Here is a 25,874-nt window from a genome sequence, read left to right as displayed (position 1 = left end):
TAAACATTATGGGAAATAAAATTTTCAAATCACTATTTATGAGCCCACACAGGCACACACACACAATTTTTATGATAGGAATCATATCACTAATAGGCAACTTAATTTTTTTTACTCAGTAATGTTTAGTCTATCATCTTAAATATCAGTACTACATTCTACAGTGTAGTGAGCATCTGTTGTGTTTTTTCTAAACATCTTTACTGGAGTATAATTGCTTTACAATGGTGTGTTAATTCCTGCTTTATAACAAAGTGAATCAGCTACACATATGCACATATCCCCATATCTCCTCCCTCTTGAGTCTCCCTCCCACCCTCCCTATCCCATCCCTCTAGGTGGTCACAAAGCACTGAGCTGATCTCCCTGTGTTATGTGGCTGCTTCCCACTAGCTTATTTATTTTATACATAATAGTGTGTACCTCTTAATCCCTTACCCCTATCTTGCCCCTCCCCACTTCCCTTTCTCCACTAGTAACCACTAGTTACTATATCTGTGAGTCTATTTTGTTAGATTCACTAGCTTGTCTTATTTTTTTAGATTCCACATATTAATGATATCATACAGTAATTGTCTTTCTCTGACTTATTTCACTTAGCATAACACCCTCTAAGTCCATCCATGTTGTTGCAAATGGCCAAATTTCATTCTTTTCTATGGCTGAGTAGTATTCCACTGTATGTATATATGCGTGTGTGTGTTGTGTGTATATATATATCACATCATCTTTATCCATTCATCTGTTGATGGACAGTTAGGTTGCTTCCATACCTTGGTAATTGTAAACAATGCTGCTATGTACAGCGGGGTGCATGTCTTTTTGAATTAGTGTTTTTGTTTTTTTCAGATATACACCCAGGAGTGGAACTGCTGGGTCATATGGCAGTTCTGTTTTTAGTTTTTTGAGAAACCTCCATACTGTTTTCCACAGTGGCTGCACCAATTTATATTCCCACCAACAGTGTAGGAGGGTTCCATCTTCTCCGCATCCTTGCCAACATTTGTTATTTGTGCATCAATATGATTATTATTGCACAAATGCTGAAACTGAGAGAAGTCCCAGAGACGTTGATTAATTTCCTAAAGTCATCGTGCAAGGAGTTGAACTGAATCCTGACTCGAAAACCTGAGTTCTTTCATACTCTCGTCACGCATAAAATAGTATCACACCTGGTTCTCTGACTACGATAAGACAAAGACCAACTATGTAAAGAAAGATTTTCCACAAGAGCTGTGATGGTGACTGTCAAACCTTGCTCCTAGACAATCCTGAAGGAAAAACTCTTCATTTATACCGTGGTAGAATTAGTTTGATCACATGCCTTAAAAGGGCAGGTGTGAACTATGTTTCTACCCAATGGCCATGAACCTGTTATGCAATGGCTCCCACAAGCAAAAATTTCTCAAATCAGTATCTGTAAATGTAAGGTGCCACTTTTTCAAAAATAAAATCAGTAACACAGAATTACTCAAAACTGAAAACTGAACTAGAGGATACTGAATATTATGAAGTGGTCATATACTCTCTAAGGCAGAGGTTGCTAAATAAAGGGCATATTGGGCAAAATTTAAGAATTTTGCTGGTTATAGTCGTAAATGACATGAAATAGTCAAGCCATGGAAAATGTCTGACCTGCCACCACTCTCCTGCTGGAGCTTTCAGTAGAAAAGTCAGCCAAGTGCTTTGAGTTGAAGGTATATATAAATTGATGGACTTTGGAAATGGATTCATTCAAGTCATCAATAATTTTTTGCTTTTGAACTACAGGGAGACTATGTATCTAAGGTGCTACACGTTTTGAAAAGCTGGTCTCGGGACCAAGCCCTTTCTAGAGCACAGCCTTCCACAAATGTGGGCTACAGAGCATGCATGAGACTACAACTCCAGACTCCCCACTTACAAGCCTTGGGACTCTGGGCTGAAAGTTTCAACTTCCAATCAAATCACTTCAAGTGATACGGATTCCATTTTCCAGGTGGCGGAATTGAACAATTAAATGACTTCCCTACAAATCTATCGTCTAAAACAGAATAGCAAACTGAGTTTAGGTTCTCTGTTGAACCATGCTGTTTCTTTAAAGTCTATGAAAACAGTCTCAAAAAACTAAATGTCATACATATCAAATCTTGTATATGGCGATAGAATGGATCACTTTTCTTGTATCCTTTAAGCATGGAATCTTTCTTATTCTAGAAAGGCATTTTGAAGAAGTCCTGAAACACGTCTGACTCCTCCGTGACCTGTTAAGTGGAGAAAGAAAATCTAACAGGCAATGAAGGCTGCAAGTGGAAATCCATATAAAGAAATGAGTAAGGAAACAGCTGCTCACCAATTGTCTTTAACCAGTTCTGTGACAGGAGATGTGACTTTGTTACTTTGTGGAATAAAACAGGTGGAGATGGTATTATTCAGCGAGTACCCCAAGAGTACAGCCAGGCTGGGTTGTTGTTTTACAAATTTGTGTCTGTTCTGACTGGTTGGTGTTGCTACCCACTTAGTTATTTTCTACATCTCCCAGAGAACAGGGGTTCATGACAGCATACAGGAGCCAGGCAGGGAAAACAGCCCACAGTGGGGACAGTGGCAAACTAGAGAACACGTGTCCTCGTCGAAGTAACGTCTGCCCCTTACTAGAAATCTCTCCATATTTGAAACTATTCCTAATTGAATCTTTAAAATTCTCTGTTTGCCAACAAGACACTTCTCTAGGTCAGATGAGGAATAAGAGTTGCCAGTTTCCTATCGAGAGCTGTCAGACTGCTGGACTAGTTCCCGACTACAGTTCAGCGTACACATGGGGTACACTGCCCCATCTGTATGCTGATGGCAATAGCGTGCCATTGCCACAGGGTTTCAGCAAGTTGGTATAAATCATCAATATGGGACTTTTTTTTTTTTTTTAGTTTACTAACAGCACTACAAGAACATAGTTATTTCAGAGATACTTAAAACTGAAGGTATAATTAGGAACATTTTTTGACGTTTACTACTGTCAATCATATCTTGGTCTAACCTTTATTTTAAGTGGAGATCATGATCCCAATATACCTTTTCCCCATCCATTTACTCTTCTCTTCCCCTTCTCCAGCCTTCTCCTAGTTTGAGATGTGAGATCATGGGACTTTTGTGGAGATGAAAAGACATGAAATAATGCACAGAACGTGCCTAGAAAAATGCCCAGCACAAAGGAAGAACCTGGAGATTGTAAGTACCTGTGGTTCCTGTGAATATTATTTAGCTGTCAAAGTCCTCCCAGGGCTGGTCTACAACTTGAGGAAGGTACTGTTAACTCTTATAGCTGAGCTGTTAAAAAAACTTCTCACAGAATCACTTCTGTACCACCCTCTTTAGCAATCTGCCTCTTAAATTAATCCCTACCTTCAGCTTCTCTGAGACAGCTGAGAATCTTTTGCACACCAGAACAAAGGAAAAAAGGTCTCTGTAGAACCTTTGGCAACAAAGGAGATAAGGGCCTCCCCCTCTCTTTGTCCCCTAGGAGTCAGAGGTACTTTTCCACTTTTTTGTTTCTTTGCGAAATGGACTCATTCTCTCCTCCAAACTACTTAAACCAAGCTGGAGAGGGGTGGCCTGTATTCATACCCCATATGACTTATTTAATGATCTTTTTGCTACCTGCAGTGACTTCATATACAGTCCAGTACACCATCACAGTTATTTTAAAAAGGATATTATCACTTAATGGAAAGAAGAATATTTGATCCACACACTCACTGACTTAGCATGTAATGAGTTAGGCACTATACATGCTACCAAGTTTGATTTGAATTTCGCTAATATTCTCTCCTGAGATATGGGGTCAAGCCCAGCCATCAGTAAACTAGAATCAGTGCCTGATTCAATATTGAGTTATGTGAAATTGAGACTCTGAAACTTCCTGTTACAGGCACAGCAAGCAAATACCAAACGTAGGGAATGATAATGAGTGGGGACAAAGGAAATGATGCCTCAGACTTTCTGGGCTTCACAAAGGAGATCAAGTCAGCAACTTCCAAGCACTCCCTGGGGATACGGAATGGCTGGCCCAGCACAACTCTTCCTCCTACTAGGGCCACTTCCTTCAGTGCTTTAATCTGCTTGACATCACATTGCAGACATATGCTAAGCGACAGACAGATACGAACACATGGCTGGGAGGATGCCCAACAAAATAATTCGCACTGTGCGCAGGAAACAATTTTTCAAAGCCTTCTTCTAAACAGTAAAAGCCTAAATACTCTTATCTTCTTGCCTGCTTTCCAAATAAAACCATCATTGTCTCCAATCAAATCCTTTTCCCAAATGCATTTGTGGTATTTTTTTTTTAAAAAAAAATAGGAATTGAATTCTATTAAAAATGGAGTTCAAGGCTTTCATCCCCAGGATAAACTCAAGGCCCGGTGGCAGGTGCAAGGTGCAGATGCTGTCTAGGTAAATATGTCAACAAAAGCAGAGTCTTTACTTCAGCACATGAGAAAACCAAGTATCAGTCTCAGATAACCAGTTCAGGAGAATCAAAGAGATATACCTGCAGGTTTTCAATTTCTTCTTTGTGCTCCCTCTTCAGGTGTAGAATAGCAGCTTGGTATTCTGTAATCACAAGAGAAACCAATTACAAAGAAGCACAAAATTAGGCACAAAATTCAAGTGAATATTTCCAAGATTCCAGAGGCCCTCCTACAGGTCAACTGAGTAAATAAATACCACAGTTGGACATTAACCTGATAAGAGATGATGAAAACGGGGGCCAACCAGAAAAAGAAGCTCAGAAGAGAAGGGAGATTTACTCCGATTTAGCAAATCCTGAATTATGAGACGTCCCAAATTAAGCAGATCGGATAGGGTTAAAAAAAAAAAAGAAAAAAAAGGTATAATAAGTGTTCCAGATAAAGACCGGGTCCGGTGTTTGTCTTTGAGGAGTGAAAGCCCCACAAAGAACAAATACAGTCATGTTAAGAGCAGACACACAGGAAATAAAAGAAAACGTCTCTACGTGAGATCACAGAACTCTATTTTTAACTGTTTCCCCCCCCCAAAAAAAAGAAATCTCCATTTGAATAAGCAAGCAGCCAGGGCTGATTTTAATCTTTAGATCACTTCAGAAAGTCAAGACCATTTGTCACGTGGATGAGAGACTCTAGGGTGAGTTGAGGTTGAAAGGAGGACAAAAATAAATTTCTGGTCCAATTTTCGTCTGAGTCTAATAATGTTTATTCCAACAATAAGTCCTAAGTGTACACAGGAACTCCTGCCAACCACTCAAACTACCATCCCGCTGGCAAACATGAAGCACCCGGGACGACTTTATTTCCAGCAGGACAACTAAGAATGTGGGGTCAGTCACAGCACTCTACAGGCTGCAGAGAACCACAGAGCAAAACGCTAGAAGAAAAAATTGCTGTGGCATAAGTCGCTTTATTTTTTTTTAAACGCAAATGTGTTTGGGGCTGTGATTATGAGTAAGAAAGAAGTCATTTAGATGTCATTTAAAAATGTATGAAAAGGCATGCTATTTCTTCAGATGGATTCCAGAAATTGAGGCATGGAAGTTTAGGTTTCAATTCAAAAGCCGTTGACACGCACACTATATATAAAATAGATAACGAATAAGAACCCACTGTATAGCACAGAGAACTTGTCTCAATACTCTGTAATGGCCCATATGGGAAAAGAATCTAAAAAAGAGTGGATATATGTATAACTGATTCAGTTTGCTGTACAGCAGAAACACAACACTGTAAATCAACTATATTCCAATACAATTTTTTTTTAAAAAGTGGATGAGGAAAATCTCTGGGAAAGCTGTGAGAGAGAGGAATGTTGCTGTTGATAACTGTGACTAACCACACCACGACTCTGATGGGAAATGTGTTCCACTGAACTACGATCCCTCAGCAAGTTCTGTGGGTTCTACATCCAAACCCTACCTTCAATCAAAGCACTTCTCACCAACCCCACAACCACCACTATGGTCCAAACCACCACCATCTTCTCCCTGGACCACCGCGGTAATAGGCTTTCATTCCCACCACCACCATTAACTCATCTCCTCGCCGAAGCCTGAGCGATCTATTAAAGGCATGAATTGGATCATGTCTCATTCCTGGCTTTCCACTTGGAGTAAAATCAAAACTCCCTGCAGGGCTTCCCTGGTGGCGCAGTGATTGACGCCTGCCGATGCAGGGGACACGGGTTCGTGCCCCGGTCCGGGAAGATCCCACATGCCGCGGAGCGGCTGGGCCCGTGAGCCATGGCCGCTGAGCCTGCGCGTCCGGAGCCTGTGCTCCGCAACGGGAGAGGCCACAACAGGGAGAGGCCCGTGTATCGCAAAAAAACAAAAAACAAAAAACTCCCTGCGGCAGTCCATAAGGCCTTTCATGACCTTACACCTGCATACCTTCTACATGCCACCTTCCCCTCTCACTACATGCCAGGCACATTGGCTTTCTTGCTATTCCTTGAACTTGTCAAGTTTTCTACCTCAAAATCTTTACCGATATTGGGGACAATAATGATGGATTGCATTTACTGAGCACTTACTATATATCAGGCCTTATCTAAGTATTTCATATGTATTAACTCATTTTGTCCCCACAATAACCCTATGATGTAGGTACATTAACCCCATTACAGATGAATAAACTGGTGCATAGAGAAGCAGCTTATCCAAGGAAGCTGAATAAGTTGCAGAGCTAAAATCACACATGATTCAATGGGTGAACGTATAAATAAACTGTGGTATATCCATAGAATGCAACACTCCTCAGCAATAATAAGGAATGAACTACTGATGCATCAACAAAGACGAATATCAAAGGCATTATGCAGAGTGAAGGAAGTCAGTCTCAGAAGGTTACCTATTGTTTAATTTCATTTATATAGCATTCTGGAAAAGGCAAAACCATAGGGATGAAGAACAGATCAGAAAAGCGGTGGCCAGAAGTTAGAGATGGGGGGAAGGTTTGACTACAAAGGGGCAGCATACAAAGGAATTCTGAAGGTGATGTAACTATTCTCCGTCCTGATTATGGTGGTGGTTACATGAATCTATACATCGGGTTAAAACTCAGAATCAGAATTCTCATACCAAAAAGAAAAAAGTTAACTCTATAGTATGTTAATTTTTAAATATTACAAGTATTTAACTTTTCAATGTTTTCCCTAAGAGATTCAGCATAACACAAGAATACCTGTTACTATCACTTCTATTCATTGTATTCCTAAGGGCACTAGCAGATGCAGTAGGACAAGAAAAAAAAAAGAAACACATGTGCATACGCACATCTTTTTATATATAATAAAGGAAAAAATAAAGCCATTATTCACTATGGTTGTGTATTTAGAAAATTCCAAAAGATTCTGCAGATAAAATGTTAGAATTAATATGTGAGTTTAGTAGAGTTGCTGGATATTAAATCAGTATACAACAATCCTGATATTAGCAACAGTTTAACAAAGAACACTTGGCACAGTACCTCTAAGAGCATAAAGTACTAAGAACCTTCCCAAAGATATGTAAGATTTCATATGAGAAAATAGAAACACTATATTGAAATATTAGCGAGAAAGACACAGAAAGTGAGCAAGCCATGTTTTCAATAAGACTCAATATTGTAAAGATGTTTATTTTTCCAAATTGATCTACAGATTCAATGCAATCCCATTCAACATTTCTAAGGGTTTTTGCTTTGTTCAAACTTAAGGAGCTCATTCTAAAACGCTTATTGAAGCACAAACGTGCAAAAAGCCAGTAAGGGCCAAGAAACTCCAAGTAAATATCAAAGTAAGACAACTTGCCTTACCATCTAACAAGAATTACCTTTCCATATCACAACCTAATTAAGGTGGTGTGGTACTGAAAGAGGAATAAGAGACAGACAAATAGACTAGAGAGCCCAGAAATATAACATAAATTTATGGTCACTAGATATGACAGAAGCAGCACAAAAGATCTTTCTTTAGAGTAAGAGTAGTCTTTTCAATAACTATTGGCTGGGAAAAGTGGATATTCACATGAAAACTGGATCCCAACTTTATACCATGTAATGAGCTAAACTGTAAACAATGGAACTGTAAGTATTTTATAAGATAACATAGCATAATATGTTTATAGCTTCAGGGCAGGGAGGAATTGAAGATTCAAAAAAGCATCACATATAAAGGAAAAAAAACTAATAAACTTGACTGTATTAAAATTAAGAACTTCTTTTCATCAAAATATGCCATAAAGAGAGAGAAAAGACGAGCCACGGAGTGGGAGAACATACTTGGAACAAATAAAGATCTAGTATAAATATATGTAAATAGTTCCTAAAAAACTATGGAAAATGAAAAATGGACCAAAATGTCAATAGACACTCTAAAAAGAGGACATACAAGTAACAGATGAATTGAACGGTGCTCATTCTCAATAGTAATCAGGGATCGAGCTGGACAAAACTGACTGCTGGTGAAGATGTGGAACAATGGAAACTCTCATACCCTTGTGGCAGGAGCGCAAACCGGTACAATCACTATGGAAAATGTTTGACATTTTCTGATAAAATTGAAGATATTCATACCTCCTGACCCAACAATCCTAGTCCTAGGTACACAAATGAAAAAACTATACAAGGAAAGCAAATCATATTAACAAAAGTCGGGATAATGGTGGCATCCAGGAGAGGAGGAGTTGAGTTGGGCTATGATAGAACAAGCGTGTTCACTGAAAAACTATTCTTTAACCTCTACGCCTTCTATACCGTTTTCTTTATGTATACCTAACATAAAAATATAAGAAAAAGGTCACTCTGGTTATAATAATTTTCTCATATATCATATAAAGAATATCATATAGGCATAAGAGAGTCTCTAGGTGGATCAAATAAGAACAATTTAGTAAGTGTGCGTCCGGTATACATATTGAGTCCTAACCTATATGATGATCAATATCTAAACCTTAATCAATTCCAAGTCTCTACAAAGTAAACAAAGGAAGCTTAGCTAAACCAACCTTCCTGCAAAACTGATGCCCCTTGGCAATAACGTCTACATCCTAAATAGAAATCACATAGAATATATTTGGAAATGATTCATTTTGTGTAAACTGTACCTGTAAGGGTGTGACAGATATAGTTATGACTAATCAACAGACTGCTGAAGATCACTGCAAAGCTAACACCCAGGAAATCTTGATTCATCTCCTCCTCAAACAAGTATTTGTGCCAACAGTCCCAGTGCGACAGGTGGCAAGAAAACACACCCCCGTTCCTGACAAGGATGACAAAATACAATCTCTGGGCAGCACGCAGAAGGAGGAAGTTAAGGCCCTCACTAGTGGAATGCTCACTTTGAGGGTTCATAAGAGAATGGGAAGAGAATATAAAGGTTACAGAATAACGAATCATGGTTGGTAGTTTTCAATTGTGTCTTGTTCGTGGCCATCCCCTCCCTCCACATTTTTTGGGTTTGCAAATGCCTTGGAGTGGACCAAGGCAAATCCTCCCTGTCTCTTGGGGGTGATGCTGGGGAGGCAGAGGTCTCCACTCAACATGAAGGATGATTTTGTTTCTTAAAAAGAGAACTTGGGGGGCTTCCCTGGTGGCGCAGTGGTTGAGAGTCCGCCTGCCGATGCAGGGGACACGGGTTTGTGTCCCGGGGCCCGGGAAGATCCCACATGCCGCGGAGCGGCTGGGCCCGTGAGCCACGGCCGCTGAGCCTGCGCGTCCGGAGTCTGTGCTCCGCAACGGGAGAGGCCACAACAGTGAGAGGCCCGCGTACCACAAAAAAAAAAAAAAAAAAAAAACTTGGGAATTCCCTCGCGGTCCAGTGGTTAGGACTCCGCGCTTCCACGGTAGGGGCCACGGGTTCAATCCCTGGTCAGGGAACTAAGATACCGCATATCATGTTGCACGGCCAAAAAAAAAAGAGAGAGAGAGAGAGAACTCAACCCCGAAATTCAGTAAGTTGGGGATTCTATGAATGTGTGAAAAGGAGGAACAGAGATTTGGACTATCAGGGCTTGAAAATGGCAGACTTCTTTGAAGCCTCATTAGCCCCAGTGGAAACTAACAAATGGATTCAGATAATCTAGCCCACAAAAAAGAAGTCTGAAGAATGTCTTTTAAGAAAATACTATATAATATGGAAAGACAGAAAAAGGAAAAAGGATCCTGACTGACAGGATTCAACATTTGAGGAAAATAAGTAAGAACTTCCCTCCATAAAAATATAGTTCTTTCTAGTCAAGTACTTGATCTAATTGGTAGTGACCCTTTTTATTGTACAAACCTTTGTTTTTGATCAGCTCACAACAACAAAATGTCCTTTCTGCCAGACACCATACCAGGGTTGTGTTCTCCACCTCACCAACAGCAAAGTTAAAGATGATCTGTCTAACATGGGGGCATGTGGGAACCACCGCTGCAGTTTATCACGGACTGAATGAGCTTCTCTTAATTACATAAGGGTATAGATAACATTACTGGGTGCTGTTTCCCAGCAACTGTTCTAAGCACTATACAGAGGTTAACTCATGCCATCCTCACATCACACAGGTGGATCTTATATCAAGGCCCATCTTACAGATGGGGAGACTGAGGTGCACAGGTTGAACAACTTCCCCCCAAACCACATGCTAGTCAGTACCAATGATGTCATTCAAGCCCAAAGAACCTGTGCTATTGCCTCCACAGAGTTTTTGTTTGCTTGTTTTATTTGTGAGTTACTGTTGTTCTCATGGTTGGGTAAGCATCATCAGGTATAAACAAAACTCAAAATGCCTAAGAACTTTAAAGGTTGTTGGCTTTATCCAATTACTAGAATCACTTGTAAACTTGGGAAATTTTTCCCTAACTCTTTAAAAGGGGCACGGGGTATTTTTAATCACAGGGAGGTTTGATAAGTCTGGGGTCAACACGAACAGTGTGAGTCATGATGGATGGTTCCAGCAAGTTATGTGACTATGATTTGTCCATCTTCTCCATGGAGACTTCCAGGCCTGTAGTCACCAGTTTGTGGTTAAATCTGGTTTTCATTTATACTCTCTCTTTACACACACATCCTATGTATCCCAGTCCCTCCCTACCATACACACATGACGCTGGCAAAACTGGATTATGCACACAGCTGGGGAATCAGAGGATTTCTGATTTACCCCCGAAATGAAAACCGCGGCTCTATTCCTGCCCACGGACTCTAATGTGTACACTGTGTGTGTCTCACGTCGGCTTCACCCACTGCCTTATATTGTTCAGAAACACGTTCAAGTACGTACCTTCAGTTTTAAAGGACGCTTCCTCTGAATTATGTTTGGAGACTACTCAGTGTTTCCAAAGTGTTGCATGCACACGAGTGAGCTCATTTCTTTTTGGTAATAGACAGCTGGACTTTAACAGCTGAATATTTATTTTATGTGCATTAGAAAAAAATCAAACTAGCACATAAAACCCAAGCTATCATGAGGATTACTGCTATAAGACAGTGTTGATAAGACACTGTTATAAGACAGAGCTTAGTCCCTGGACCAGCAGCAGCAGCATCACCTGGAACTTCTTAGAAATGCTAATTCTTAGGCCCACCCCAGATCTACTCATTAAGAAACTTGGAAGATGCTTTAACAAGCCCTCCAAGTGATGAGGCACGCTAGAGTTTGAGAATCACTGCTTTAAGATAAGGTTAATTTTATTTAAGTAAAAAAAAAGCAGGGCTTCCCTGGTGGCGCAGTGGTTGAGAGTCCGCCTGCCGATGCAGGGGACACGGGTTCGTGCCCCGGTCCGGGAGGACCCCACATGCCGCGGAGCGGCTGGGCCCGTGAGCCATGGCCGCTGAGCCAGCGCTTCCGGAGCCTGTGCTCCGCAACGGGAGAGGCCCCAACAGTGAGAGGCCCGCGTACCACAAAAAATAAATAAATAAAAAATAAATAAAACAAAGCAAAAAAATCAATTGGTTTAAAGAAGAAATTAAAAAATAATAAAAGTAGTATAAGTATATGCCCCAAATTAAGGAGCTGGTGAGACAGGCTGAGACCTGGGACCCTTTGCTGCAGTGCTTGCACCTGGACAAACGTCTCCTCAAGCAACAGAATACAAAGAAACTATAAGTGACTAAAAATAACTGCATACATGCACAGTTGGGGCAAATTGTGAACAAGATACCAAATGACCAAAAACCCAGTGGCCACTTCTAAGGAGTCGGGAGCAAAAGCAGGGCATTGCGCATGCACCCTGCACACAGCACCACCAAGGGGGTGGGTAGACCACCAAGGCCACTCCTCCAGCCTGACCCACCCATCCACCCCTCCTCTCACCCCATTTAAGGGCCAAGCTCATCCTCCCTCAGGGAGCAAGGGAATCTGTTACTTGTTTTCCCTCCCTCATGCTGCCGCACAAGTCCCAATAAAGCCTTGCCTGAATTTCTCATCTGGCCTCTGATCAATTTCTATTGATAAAGGAGGCCAAGAACCCTGGTCAGTAACACTAGTACATAATAAATGACCTTTCGGAAAACATGCCAGTTACTGACAGATGAATAAACACGCAAACAAACTCATCCACGAATGAATGCAGGAACTTCCTCCAACCATCTCTAACATTAACGAAAACGGCGCTGGTCATGGAAGGCAAAGTCATCACAGACCATCTGCTCCAATATCTAAGAATAAAGTCGAATTTGAGCTCTCATATTTAATAAGCAAAGTATGCGGCCTGGTCTGGGTGCCCAGTAGCTTCTCCACATCAGTTTCCTCACTAGATGCCCATCAACGACACACTCCACAGTAACTGTACCATCTGGAAAAGGGATGGCTGTCGTGGTACCCATCAGAAACAGCAGAAACCAAGAGAACTAAGTGGGGTGAAACCAAAGTCAGCAGCTGTCAGCCGGTCCACACAATACAATGTCAATACAGCACCTTCTATCAGCGGGCCTCCAACAATCACACACGTGCTGGGAAGCGTATAATAAGGAGTCTAACTTCATTTTCTGATCTTTGACTGCTGACAGCTTCTTAAGCGTCACCTCTACCTTTTCCCCTGTGCCCCACATCTGGGCAATCTGATTAGAAAGCCTTTGACACTAGCAAGGAATGCGAACACACAAGCCACTGCCCACGAGCAGACTCCTCAGCCCAGCCCGAACCCGTCTCTGCCCCATGAACACCATGAAAGCCCACGCCACTCTCCTACCCTTCCTCTCTCAAGGCATTTTCCAGCCAGCTTGAGAGGCCTGCCCTGCTCTCCTCTGAAGTCTCATTATGCTAGTGATAAACCTTCCGTGTGTGTGTGTGTGTGTGTGTGTGTGTGTGTACGTGTGTGTGTGTGTGTAAGAGTGAGAATGAGACAGTGAGAGAGAGAGAGAGAGAGGGAGGATAGTCAATTTTGGCATCTGAATCAAATTTTCGGCAGAAGGTCCATCCTGCCTCTTCCAAAAGGATGAGGCCACGTAGAAGTTACGTAAATCAATGGATCTACGTACTACGTTGTTCTATATACGTATAGCAGGGAGATGACTAGTTCCCATATCAGAAGAATACAAGATCTGACACTAGAAGGGAGAAATCCCATGAACTTAGGAATGATCATATTTCAATATCTCTCCTTGTTCGAGAACATTTAGGATGTTTTCAGGCAGAAATATAAAAATGCCAATATTAAAAGATGGGAGAAAATCCCAATTCTTCAAGGCCACCAGTTTGCTTGGTAGCTCTTTCATCCATGTGTTTAGTATCTCTATAAGCCCGGCACTGAACTAAGCACTGGGTACGAGAAAGTAAATGGCACGCACTTCTAGCCTTAAAAAGCTTCTGGCGTACATCTTTGACATGTCTACGAAGCTTTTGGCACTTATAACTTCGGTATCCGTGCATTAAGACTTTATTTTCTTAAACGACTTCATCCGATTTCATTCAATTACTTTATATGTAGGTGTGGAAAACTAGGGCACCATTCGCAAATATTCATCCACTTCCACCTCCCCTTTCTGCTTGGGATGTGATAGAATACTTCCTATGGCTTTTGGCTTTGGCGAGCAGAATGTGAACTGACACGATGTAAGGAGCATTTACATTTGCTTGCACGCAGTCTGGCTTGCTTCCTGCACTCCTGCTATTTCACAAGAGAAGGACATACCCTAGGCAGCTACGACTGACTCAGCCTGGGTCCCAGAGAGAGAGCTGTGCAGACCTAAACCCTCGCCAGAGTCGGCAGCCAAGCCCAGTCTGTGCACAGCCTTAAAGAGCCCAGTCTAGCTTAGCTGAACCACATCTGACCTTTATACCCATGCAAATAAATGCCTATTATTGAAAACTACTGGATCTTAGCATGGTTTGTCACACAGCATTATTGCAGCAATAGCTGATAAACACATATGCTGCTTCCAGCCAAGTTTACTATTTAGAGGCTCATACCATGTTGGAAGCTTTAAATAACTGGAATGGAGTCTCACCAACCAATACAGAGAGAACAGGGCTTGGGGAAGAAGATAAATGGAGGGGGAAACACACAACACATTTATATCCTTTAATACTCATAAAATGAGCTCAGAACAACAATTTGAGTCTCTTTGTCTTTGGATGATGATGTAAAATATGTACAAAGGTCAGCGAATTTATGCCTATGTTTCTTTGACATTTACCTGGGTTCCCAAGGTAGGTATTCAGGACCTGGCACCATTTAATGGACAGCTCGCCATGCGGAAAACCAGTCATTCAATCAAATTCTAGCTGCCAATGTCTGGATAACTTGCCTTTTCACTTTGTCCTCTTCTCTTCCCCTTATTTTCTGTTCTGTTAAAATGGAGCTACTAAGCCATTTTGAACTCCAGGAATACAAGCTCACTAAACTTTATTTCCCCCTTTCTATCTTTGTAGTTTTATTTTTTAATTATTTGTTTATTCAGTTACACATATATACATTCTTTTTTTTAACTTTTTATTTTATATTGGAGTATAGCCAATTAACAATGTTGGGGCAGTTTCGGGTGCACAGCAAAGTATACATGTATCCATTCTCCCCCAAACTCCCCTCCCATCCAGGCTGCCACATAACATTGAGCAGAGTTCCCTGTGTTATACAGTAGGTCCTTGTTGGTTATCCATTTTAAATCTATCTATGTAGTTTTGAATGCTACAAAACAAATCTACAGAGGCACACAACCTGTCAGTATAAAATTTAGGCTGCAACTGAAAGTACCCAATGCCTGCCACTAGGTGGCAGTCATTATAGTTCATATTGAAACTTGAAACTTGCTACCAAGTGGCACAGTAATGCCTTAAAGATTTGGGGGCGGCGGGCAGGGAGGAGGAGGATGGGCCAAAGCTGTGAAATGAACATTTTTTCTTTGCTATGAAAGATGGACTAGTATGGATATGGTAGCTATATGAGAAAAATTAGAACAAGTAAGGGGCATTTCCAACCAGGTTTCCAAAAAAGTCGTGACCCGAGAGACTTCAGTTGTTATAGGTTCACATTTTTTTAGTTTCCTCCTTAACCTGCATAGCAATGACATCGAAAGTAAAAAGCAAGAAAGTTAAAAGTCACAGGTGAGTACTAAAACAGGATAACATCTTGGAGAAACAAGAAATGGACTAGAGCAGCAAAGTGGTGCTCTGGGCCTGAAGTTCTGGGCCTGCTGAGCCCCAGTTCCAGAAGCGGGCAGGATGGCCTGGAGTTAGGTGACTGCAGAGCAGCAGGGCTAACAGGGCCCTCTGTGGGGCAGGAAAACAGCTCTAGCCTAGGCTTTCGGCTTACAAAAAGGGACGAGGCGGGGTTCCTGGATGGTAAAAGGAACCTAGAAGTAGTTGCTGTGAACTGCTGCCTGGGGGCTTAAACAGGAGGCAATAGGCAGGGATTGAGACCAGACTCCAAGCCCTGTCCATCCCTGTCCCCAGTGACTAGAGCTTCAAGTCCCTATCACCACCTTGGGCTGGGAACCCCAAAACACCACTGTTGGACCAACTTCTGGTCCGGGAGTCTTGTAAGGACCAGGTGAGCCACGTGTAAAACAGACAAGTGTAAGGGGGAAGGGAAAACCTTCTTTTAGAAAAGCAACCTATTACCATGAGCCTTCAAACGAAACTTCCAACACATATGAAGAAACCCTAAATATCAAGACAGGCAACAAAATCAACAACTGGAAGAGAAAAGTATACAAATTTTAAATGTTAAACATTTAAAATATTTTAGGAATGTTTAGAATTCTTACCAAGATGAAAGAATAACAACCAACCACTATAAACAATAATAGCATAGTAAGAAAAATATATATAAAAAGAAGTAACAATAGGTAACTACAAATTTAGAAATAACAGAAATGTAAAATATAGTTATTGAAAAGTTTAAGAGCTGGATAAACCCTGGCACAGTCAAGAATTTGTGAATAAAAGATAATACAAAATAATTAAAAATGCAGTATGAAACAAAAATAGGATAATAAGAAAGAATTGCAATTAAGAAACTCTGGCCCTGATTAATAGATAAAAAGGTAGACCATAAAACAGTACAGAAAAGAAAGTCTGTAAATAGAGACATGCACATATGGAAACTAATTGTGAGAACTGAAGGTGTACTGAAATTTGTGAGAGAAGGATAGACTATTTCTAAATCCAAACTTAAGAAAAATATTTATATTTCAAACCATACATAAGAATCAATTCCAGTGGATTAAAAATCTAAATGTGAAAAGCATGACAGAGAAAACTTTGGAAGAACAGAGTATCTTTATGACATTGAAATTCAAAAGGATTTCTTAAACAAGACTTTTTTTAAAAAAAAGGAAAACATGTTTTAAATTCCGTTTCACTAAAATTACCAAAACTATGTATGTTAAAAGATGCCCCTAGAAACTGGTAAGCCAGCACATGGAGAAGACATTTGCAAAACACAGGAAGTACAAAAGATTAGCATCCAGGATAAACAAGTACTAGAAAGAAATGAGAAAAGCAACGAATAGAAAAATGGGCAAACGGATAGTACATTCATGGAAGAAGAACTCCAAATGACTTTTTTTTTTTTTTTTTTTTTTTTTGCGGTACGCGCGCCTCTCACTGTTGTGGCCTCTCCTGTTGCGGAGCACAGGCTCCGGACGCGCAGGCTCAGCGGCCACTGCTCACGGGCCCAGCCGCTCCGCGGCATGTGGGATCCTCCCAGACCAGCGCACGAACCCGCGTCCCCTGAATCGGCAGGCGGACTCTCAACCACTGCGCCACCAGGGAAGCCCCCAAATGACTTTTTATAAACATATAAACAGACACACAATCTCACCTGTTCTCAGGACAATGCAAATTAAAACTACAATGGGATGCCATTTCACACCTAACAAACTTGAAAATATTAAAAAGTCTGCTAATACTAACTACTGGTGAGGAACAAGAATGAGAATTCCACACTGCTGATGGAAGTACTAACTGCTACAATCACTTGAAAATTCATTTTGACAACATCTACTAAACTGAAAGTTACACATAAATAAAACCAGAAATTCTACTCCAAAATTTAACCCAAATGGAGTGTTTACCATGAACACAAATGTTTAAAAGAACACTTGAGGAAGCACCATTTATAGTAGTGAAAAATAGAAATAAATTTCCATCACAGCAGTACCGATAAACAAATACTGAGTGATATATACACTCAAAGTAATACTATGCAGACATTAAAACGAATGACCTGGAGCTATACATACCAACACAGATTAATCAAGCAAATAGAATTTTGAGAGAAAAAGTTGCCAAAAAATACAGTTGGATGCCACTTTTAATTTTTTTTTTTAACATCTTTATTGGGGTATAATTGCTTTACAATGGTGTGTTAGTTTCTGCTTTATAACAAAGTGAATCAGTCATACATAAACATATGTTCCCATATGTCTTCCCTCTTGCGTCTCCCTCCCTCCCACCCTCCCTATCCCACCCCTCCAGGCTGTCACAAAGCACCGAGCCAATATCCCTGTGCCATGCGGCTGCTTCCCACTAGCTATCTACCTTACTACGTTTGTTAGTGTGTATATGCCCATGACTCTCTCTCGCCCTGTCACAGCTCACCCTTCCCCCTCCCCATATCCTCAAGTCCGTTCTCCAGTAGGTCTGCGTCTTTATTCCTGCCTTACCCCTAGGTTCTTCATGACATTTTTTTTTCTTAAATTCCATATATATGTGTTAGCATACGGTATTTGTCTTTTTCTTTCTGACTTACTTCACTCTGTATGACAGACTCTAGGTCTATCCACCTCATTACAAATAGCTCAATTTCGTTTCTTTTTATGGCTGAGTAATATTCCATTGTATATATGTGCCACATCTTCTTTATCCATTCTGGATGCCACTTTTAGACTTTTAAAACACATAATTTTATTATACATTAGTAAGGGATTTTATACCTAAGTATAAAGAAGTACATGGGATTAATAAACAGTTTCACGTAAGGGGAAGGTAGAAGGCACACAGGAGGCTGCAAAGGTATTTCTAATGTTTTATTGCTTAACGGAGGTGTTGGGTATGATCATGATCTTGAATGCAACTAACATCTTAGCCTTGAAATACATAAAGCAAAAACTGACAAAATAAGTTAAGTGGTAGGAGATAATACCCCTCTATTAGAAATTGTAGATCAAGCAAATAAAAACATAGTGACTGACACAAGTAACAACCTTGACTATCTATATCCCAGAACCCAACAAAAACAACACATCCCCTTTTCAGACACATGCTATATTTGCAAAAACTGATGATTCACAGAGAAAATTTCTCAAAAAATTTCAAAGTAATACTATTATACAGACCATGTTCACTTTCTATAATACAATTAAATTAAAATCAATAAGAGGATAGACTAAAAAGTAAACCTAAAATTAGCAAATCTAATTAACCAACTTGTGAAAATAAACCAGGTAACTAAGCAGGGTTTATTCTAAGAATGCAAGAATTATATATCATCTGAAAATTTATCTGTGATATCTAACACACTAATACACTAAAGGAGGAAATCCATCATATCTCAAAATCTCAAAACGATACAGAATGACACAGAAAACAATCATGATAAAGCTCAACAGTCATCCTTGACTTTAAAAAGAGAAAGAAAAAAACTCTGAGCTAATTTAGAATAGAAGGAAATCAAATTCAGGACATCAAGAATTTTCCAGGGGCTTCCCTGGTGGCGCAGTGGTTGAGAGTCCGCCTGCCAATGCAGGGGACACGGGTTCGTGCCCCGGTCCGGGAAGATCCCACACGCCGCGGAGCGGCTGGGCCCGTGAGCCATGGCCGCTGAGCCTGCGCGTCCGGAGCCTGTGCTCCGCAACGGGAGAGGCCCGTGTACCGCAAAAAAAAAAAAAAAGAATTTTCCAGCACACTTCATATGTAATAGTGAAACTTCAAGAAGCAAGATTAAGAATATCCATGGCCACTCACATTTTCCTGCATGTACTACAGGTCTGGGGCTATGCAGTTAGAAGAGAATGAGATGTAAAAACTGGAAAGGAACAGACAATACTAGTATTATTTATAATGATATGACTGTCAAAGCTTATACGGTAATACCATTTGTACAGGGTTTAGAAAACCCATGCTATACGCTGTCTAGGAATACACAGATGACACCATTCACAAGTGACCTTCTTGTAGTTGTGCATGGTGGTCAGCCCCACAAAAACCTTGGGAGAGTGGCTGGGGAGATGGGCAGAGAAATTGGATTAAGGTGGGGTTACAAAGGCGGTCTCAACCCTGGCTTCACAAGTCTGAAGAAAATACGGCAAGATGTGTAAGTATAGATGATTAATATACAAGTGCTCATTCTACTTCCCTAATTTTCTATTCGTTCAAAATTATGCAGGATTCTCTTCTACAAAAGATAACGGATGTGTTCAAAAATCTCATATATATATATATATATGCTTTTTTCTACATAAAACTTGGTTTAAAGTCAGTGAGAAAAATTGCCTACCTCAAACAGAGTGCATATCCAAAGTCCTAGTAAAAATACATTCCTCATGGGGCATGTACAAGCATCAGATGATTTGACTGAAAACTTTGGGAGAAGTTCTCCACTCTTTATTGTTCTCCAATAAGTTCTCCACTCTGTAACTGACAGAGCCCTTTAAGGCCAACAAAAGGAACCTCAGGAGAAGGGGAGGTGAAGGTCAGTCTCTGGAGAGGCAGGTGAAAGCCAGCCAGCTTTAACGTGACTGAAAGTGGAATTTTCTAGTAAACCAGGCCAGACAAGTACCCAAGAGGGCAGGCCACCTGCCCAAGTTTCTAAGGGCAACAGGACACTTGTGTCTCCCACATGGTGGAAAAGTACTCCAAAATACAACATACTACACCTGCCACTGGGCTTAAGTGCCTGTAAGTATAAGGTCTTGGTTTGCATTGCTTCTACCAGTCAGAATTTAAGAACTGGTTTTTCATGTCTATATCTATCTTCAAGTCTCTCTCAATTCTAACACCAAAGATGAGAAAACCTATTAGACATATAGGAAAAACAACAAAATAAGAGTTTGGGATGGAAAACTGAGTGGCAGCTTCTCTGCAGGAATATGGTAAGAAGCAAGGTCACAGTGAGACCCAGCCCAGAAAAACTGGACAGCGCGACAAGCCCTCGAGTCTAGCCCGTACCTCCACAGGGTTGCCAGATTTAGAAAATAAAAATGCAAGATGCTCAGTTAAAAGTGAACTTCAGATAAACAGCGCATTTTTTAGTGTCAGTGTGTCTCATGCAATATTTGGTACTTACACTAAATAGCTATTGTTTATCTGAAGGTCACATTTAACTGGACATCCTATATTTTATCTGGCAACCCTAGTCAGGATCTTTCGGCACTCTTAAGGGGAACTGTACACAACAGGCCAGGAATTTCTAAAAATTGGAGACTACGTGTACACACAGGTAGAAAGAGAGTCACACTAGCATCTTTTAGCTAGCCAGAAACACTGGTTCTAGACATTTCAGTCTGGCTTGCCTTCTTTAAAATCTCCTGAATTTTGTTGTTTTAGTTTTACAACGGAAGTGTGAGTTTCGTTTTCTTCCCATCGGATCTTTTCAAATGATTTTTCACTGAAAGTTACAAGAAAGTCAATTACCTGCTTTTCAAAGTGAACACAATGAACAGTGACCCCAAATGAAGTGGACACAACACACACACCACTAATGCACACAGTACCTACCTTCCCTTCTTGTAGAGAGTGAGGAATACCATTGGTAAGAGCATATGAAGACACGCACACACCGATTCACAGGCGAAACACAGCTGCCCTTCAAACGCACACTTCTGAAAAAGCAGTCGCACCCAGCTGACTACCTCTGATCTTGCTACAGTGTTACTACGGTCAAAAATCAGCCAAGATAAAGCAGAGACGCAACCAGCTCGCTTGTGAAAGCCAAACTTCTGCATCAGCCGACCAACTTAACCCTTCCCGGTAAAGTCTCTATTCGACGGTTCTCAGCCTCGTCTACATGTTACATTCACCTGCGGAGGCTTAAAAACTACTGAAGCACAGATTCCAGCCCAGAGGTAGATTTAACTGGTATGAGATGCATGTTAGGCACCGGAATTTTTAACAGCTTTCCAGGTGATTCTGATAGAGAGCCAAGGCTGAGAACCATGGCTACCGTTAGCATGATCCTCACACAATGACGTCTGGTGAGGCTAGAAGGGGATGCCTCTATCTAGACTGTAAAAAGCACGCCCTCCATCTGCTAACTCCAAGTTCTCCTCCATCCAAACTGACGCACCAAGAGCCAATGCACAGGACTTGGGTTCTTCCTTGCTCTCCTGTAGTTCCCCTGAAATTTTAGCATCCAGAAAGAATGTTCAAAGGGCAAGATTATATAGAAGAGACTGCAGATGGGAATAAAAACGGCAAGATCTTCTGGTCAATCCCATTTTACCGGTAAACCCCGAAGTAACCTGCCAGATTATCATTCTAGAAATGCACCATCTGGGCAGCATGCAAAGGATATCAGCTCAATTCACAGAAATGTGCAGTTGTTTAATTGAAGTATCGTTGATTTACAATACTGTGTCAGTTTCAGGTGTACAACAAAGTCGTTCAGTTGTATACATCCATACACACACATATATTTTTTCAGATTCTATATATACACACACATATATCTCCAGATTATTTTCCATTATAGGCTATTACAAGATATTGAATATAGTTCCCTGGGCTATGCACTAAATCCTTGTCGCTTATCTATTTTATGTATAGTAGTTTGTATCTTTATTCCCATACTCCTAATTTAGCCCTTCCCCCTTTCCCCCTTTGGCAACCGTAAGTTTGTTTTCTATGTCTGTGAGTCTGTTTCTGTTTTGTATGTACATTCATTTGTATTATTTTTAGATTCCACATATAAGCGATATCATATAACATTAGTCTTTCTCTGTCTGACTTATTTCACTTAGTATGATATTCTCTAGGTCCATCCATGTTGCTGCAAATGGTATCATTTCATTCCTTTTTTATGGCTGAGTAATATTCCATTATATATACACACCACACTTCTTAAACCAATTATCTGTTTATGGACACTTGGGTCGTTTCCATGTCTTGGCTACTGTATTGTAAATAGTGCTGCTATGAACATTGGGGTACATGTATCTTTTCAAATTAGAGTTTTCATCTTCTTTGGATATATGCCCAGGATCGGGATTTCTGGATCATGTGGTAGCTTTATTTTTAGTTGTTTTTTTTTTTAACATCTTTATTAGAGTATAATTGCTTTACAATGGTGTGTCAGTTTCTGCTTTATAACAAAGTGAATCAGTTATACATATACATATGTCCCCATATCTCTTCCCTCTTACATCTCCCTCCCTCCGACCCTCCCTATCCCACCCCTCTAGGTGGTCACAAAGCACCAAGCTGATCTCCCTGTGCCATGCAGCTGCTTCCCACTAGCTATCTATTTTACACGTGGTAGTGTATATATGTCCACGCCACTCTCTCACTTTGTCCCAGCTTACCCTTCCCCCTCCCCGTGTCCTCAAGTCCATTCTCTAGTAGGTCTGCATCTATATTTCCATCTTGCCCCTGGGTTCTTCTGACCATCTTCTTTTTTTTTTTCTTCAGATTCCATATATATGTGTTAGCATATGGTATTTGTCTTTCTCTTTCTGACTTACTTCACTCTGTATGACAGACTCTAGGTCCATCCACCTCACTACAAATAACTCAGTTTCATTCCTTTTTATGGCTGAGTAATATTCCATTGTATATACGTGCCACATCTTCTTTATCCATTCATCTGTTGATGGACACTTAGGTTGCTTCCATGTCCTGGCTATTGTAAATAGAGCTGCAGTACACATTTTGGTACATGACTCTTTTTGATTTATGGTTTTCTCAGGGTATATGCCCAGTAGTGGGATTGCTGGGTGGTATGGTAGTTCTGTTTTTAGTTTTCTAAGGAACCTCCATACTGTTCTCCATAGTGGCTGAACCAATTCACATTCTCACCAGCAGTGCAAGAGTGTTCCCTTTTCTCCACACCTTCTCCAGCATTTATTGTTCGTAGACGTTTTGATGATGGCCATTCTGACCGGTGTGAGACGATACTTCATTGTAGTTTTGATTTGCATTTCTCTAATAATTAGCAATATTCAGCATCTTTTCAAGTGCCTGTTGGCCATCTGTATGTCTTCTTTGGAGAAATGTCTATTTAGGTTTTCTGCCCATTTCTTGATTGGGTTGTTAGTTTTTTTTGATATTGAGCTGTATGAGCTGTTTGCATATTTTGGAGATTAACATTATTTGCAAATATTTAGAAATGGGCAGTTTAGTCTGGCAGCAAAGCTTCAGGTACTACTAGCTGATACACCCAACACACTCTTCAGAGTGAAACCCAGTCAGGAAACATATAGCTTTCATCCCCAGAAGCCCCAGTCAGAGGTTCAAGGCAAAGTCTTGATTAACTCTATTACAGAAATGAGATACTCCTTAACTTTCTCTTCCTTCCTACTGATAAAATGATAGACCAGGGCTTCCCTGGTGGTGCAGTGGTTAAGAATCTGCCTGCCAATGCAGGGGACACGGGTTCGAGCCCTGGTCTGGGAAGATCCCACATGCCGCAGAGCAGCTAGGCTCGTGAGCCACAACTACTGAGCCTGCGCGTCTGGAGCCTGTGCTCTGCAACAAGAGAGGCCACGACAGTGAGAGGCCCGCGCACCGCGATGAAGCGTGACCCCCGCTCGCTGCAACTAGAGAAAGCCCTCGCACAGAAACGAAGGCCCAGCACACCCAAAAATAAATAAATTAATTAATTAATTAAAAAAAAGAAATGATAGACCAAACCACAGGAAGTCATTTTCACTAGTTCAAAACTAAAATAGGGAAAGGATAAATTTGCCATCACAAAAGGTAACATGCCTTCCAGGTTTCTATGACAAACGAGAATTTTCTTGTTTTACTGAGGAAATGACATTATCAGAAATAGACTCTTCCTGCAAATTAAAGCTGGTTCAGAAGACCATACAAAACTTAAATCATAAAATCATGGAATTTTTTAAATTTTTATACAATTTTAAAGGTTACTTCCATTTACCTTTATTACAAATTACTGGCTACACTCCCCGTGTGGTACAATACATCCTTGAGCCTATCTCACACACAAGAGTTTGTACCTCCCCCATCCCTACATTGCCCCTCTCCCTTCACTGGTAACTACTATTTTGTCCTCTGTATCTGTGAGTAAAATTACAGAATCTTAAAGACAAAATTTCAGAAGGCACTTAGACCAGTGCCCCTCCCTCCAAGTACATAGGAAGAAACTAATATCCAAATAAAATGACTCATTTGCTTTAGAAGCTCAGATCCATACACAGATGAAAACACATTTTATAACTACAAGAGGAAAAAAAAAACACATGGCTATTCAGCAGAGCTCAGATTTCCTGACTAATTCTAACAAGTATTTTCTACCATACTCCGAAGCCTCTTCATGACTTTTAAATGAGGTCAGATGTTCAGAGTGAAGGGAGAGGGCAAGAAATGGAAGTTCTGAAGGGGCTAGAACATACTGGGAAAAGCAGCTGCTATGAACACAGGAGTGCAGTCTAGGAACACGTATGAAGAGCCGTGGACAGGGTGGGGGGCCCACTCACATCAGGACCATGAGTCACAGGGGCAGAAGTACAGAGCTGTACATTTTTCTCCAACAGCTTCTGCAGTCCAGATCAAGGGAGGGAGATGCAAATGTTTCAATCCCTCCAGGGCTGGGGTTTTATCAGACAGCTGCTACAGAAGGTGGGGAGGCCAAGAAATCAAGGACATTACCAAGAATGCGACTGAAGAAAGAATTTCAATGCCCTAAGAAGGGAGGGAAGACAGGAAAGGCTGACAGACATCAAGGAAGATGTTCGGCGTCAAGTCCCCAAGGAAGAGAAGGAATCTGTGTTTTGAGAGAACTGAGAGGAAAAGCTGGAGTGAAAGATGATGGACAGAAACTGGATGTTGTAATTTATCTTTTCAAGATAAAAGCTCTCTTGAGTAAACATAAGATCTAGGATGTAGACACCGCGTATCACCTGACTGAAATGAAAAAGACTGCCGCTGGGAGGGAAGAGAGGCCAGCATTTGGAATGGGTTCTCTATGTGGCCATCAAAGGAAAGTAGAGGGAGTGACCTGGAAGGTCAAGGGATGAGTGTATGCAGCAAGAACAGGTACACCTGAAAGTCACACACCTGAAGCTCCCCCAAAGCAGAAGATCATGTGACTCTTTATGGGTTGATATTCTAGCTTACTTGGATTTTTGTTTTGCTTTTAAGAGCTCTCACGTTACAGGGATAAGGAGCTTGCAATGAATACATCCGTATGGGTTTAGTGGTGTCATTAGGATCTGGTTGTGCCTATAAAGCCAAGTAAACGTTAACACTTACGTGTAGCATTTTCTATTACCAAGCCATA

General features: G+C 40.9%; 1 protein-coding gene across 3 annotated transcripts in view; it reads right to left on the bottom strand.

Annotated features, from left to right (window-relative positions):
* The window catches only part of FMN1 (formin 1), a gene marked incomplete at both ends in the record, with an annotated part of 398,825 nt that overhangs the window by 241,924 nt on the left and 131,027 nt on the right, over positions 1-25,874 (bottom strand). For all 3 annotated transcript variants that reach the window (XM_082842082.1, XM_082842083.1, XM_082842084.1), the window contains one exon: positions 4,529-4,590. In XM_082842082.1, the coding sequence (XP_082698208.1) occupies positions 4,529-4,590 (62 nt within the window). The remainder of the gene's footprint in view (positions 1-4,528; positions 4,591-25,874) is intronic.

Source organism: Leucopleurus acutus, assembly GCF_964270905.1.
Source record: "Leucopleurus acutus genome assembly, chromosome: 1".
In the NCBI taxonomy this organism is placed as follows: domain Eukaryota; kingdom Metazoa; phylum Chordata; class Mammalia; order Artiodactyla; family Delphinidae; genus Leucopleurus; species Leucopleurus acutus.
This window is presented reverse-complemented; position numbering and strand designations above follow the sequence as displayed.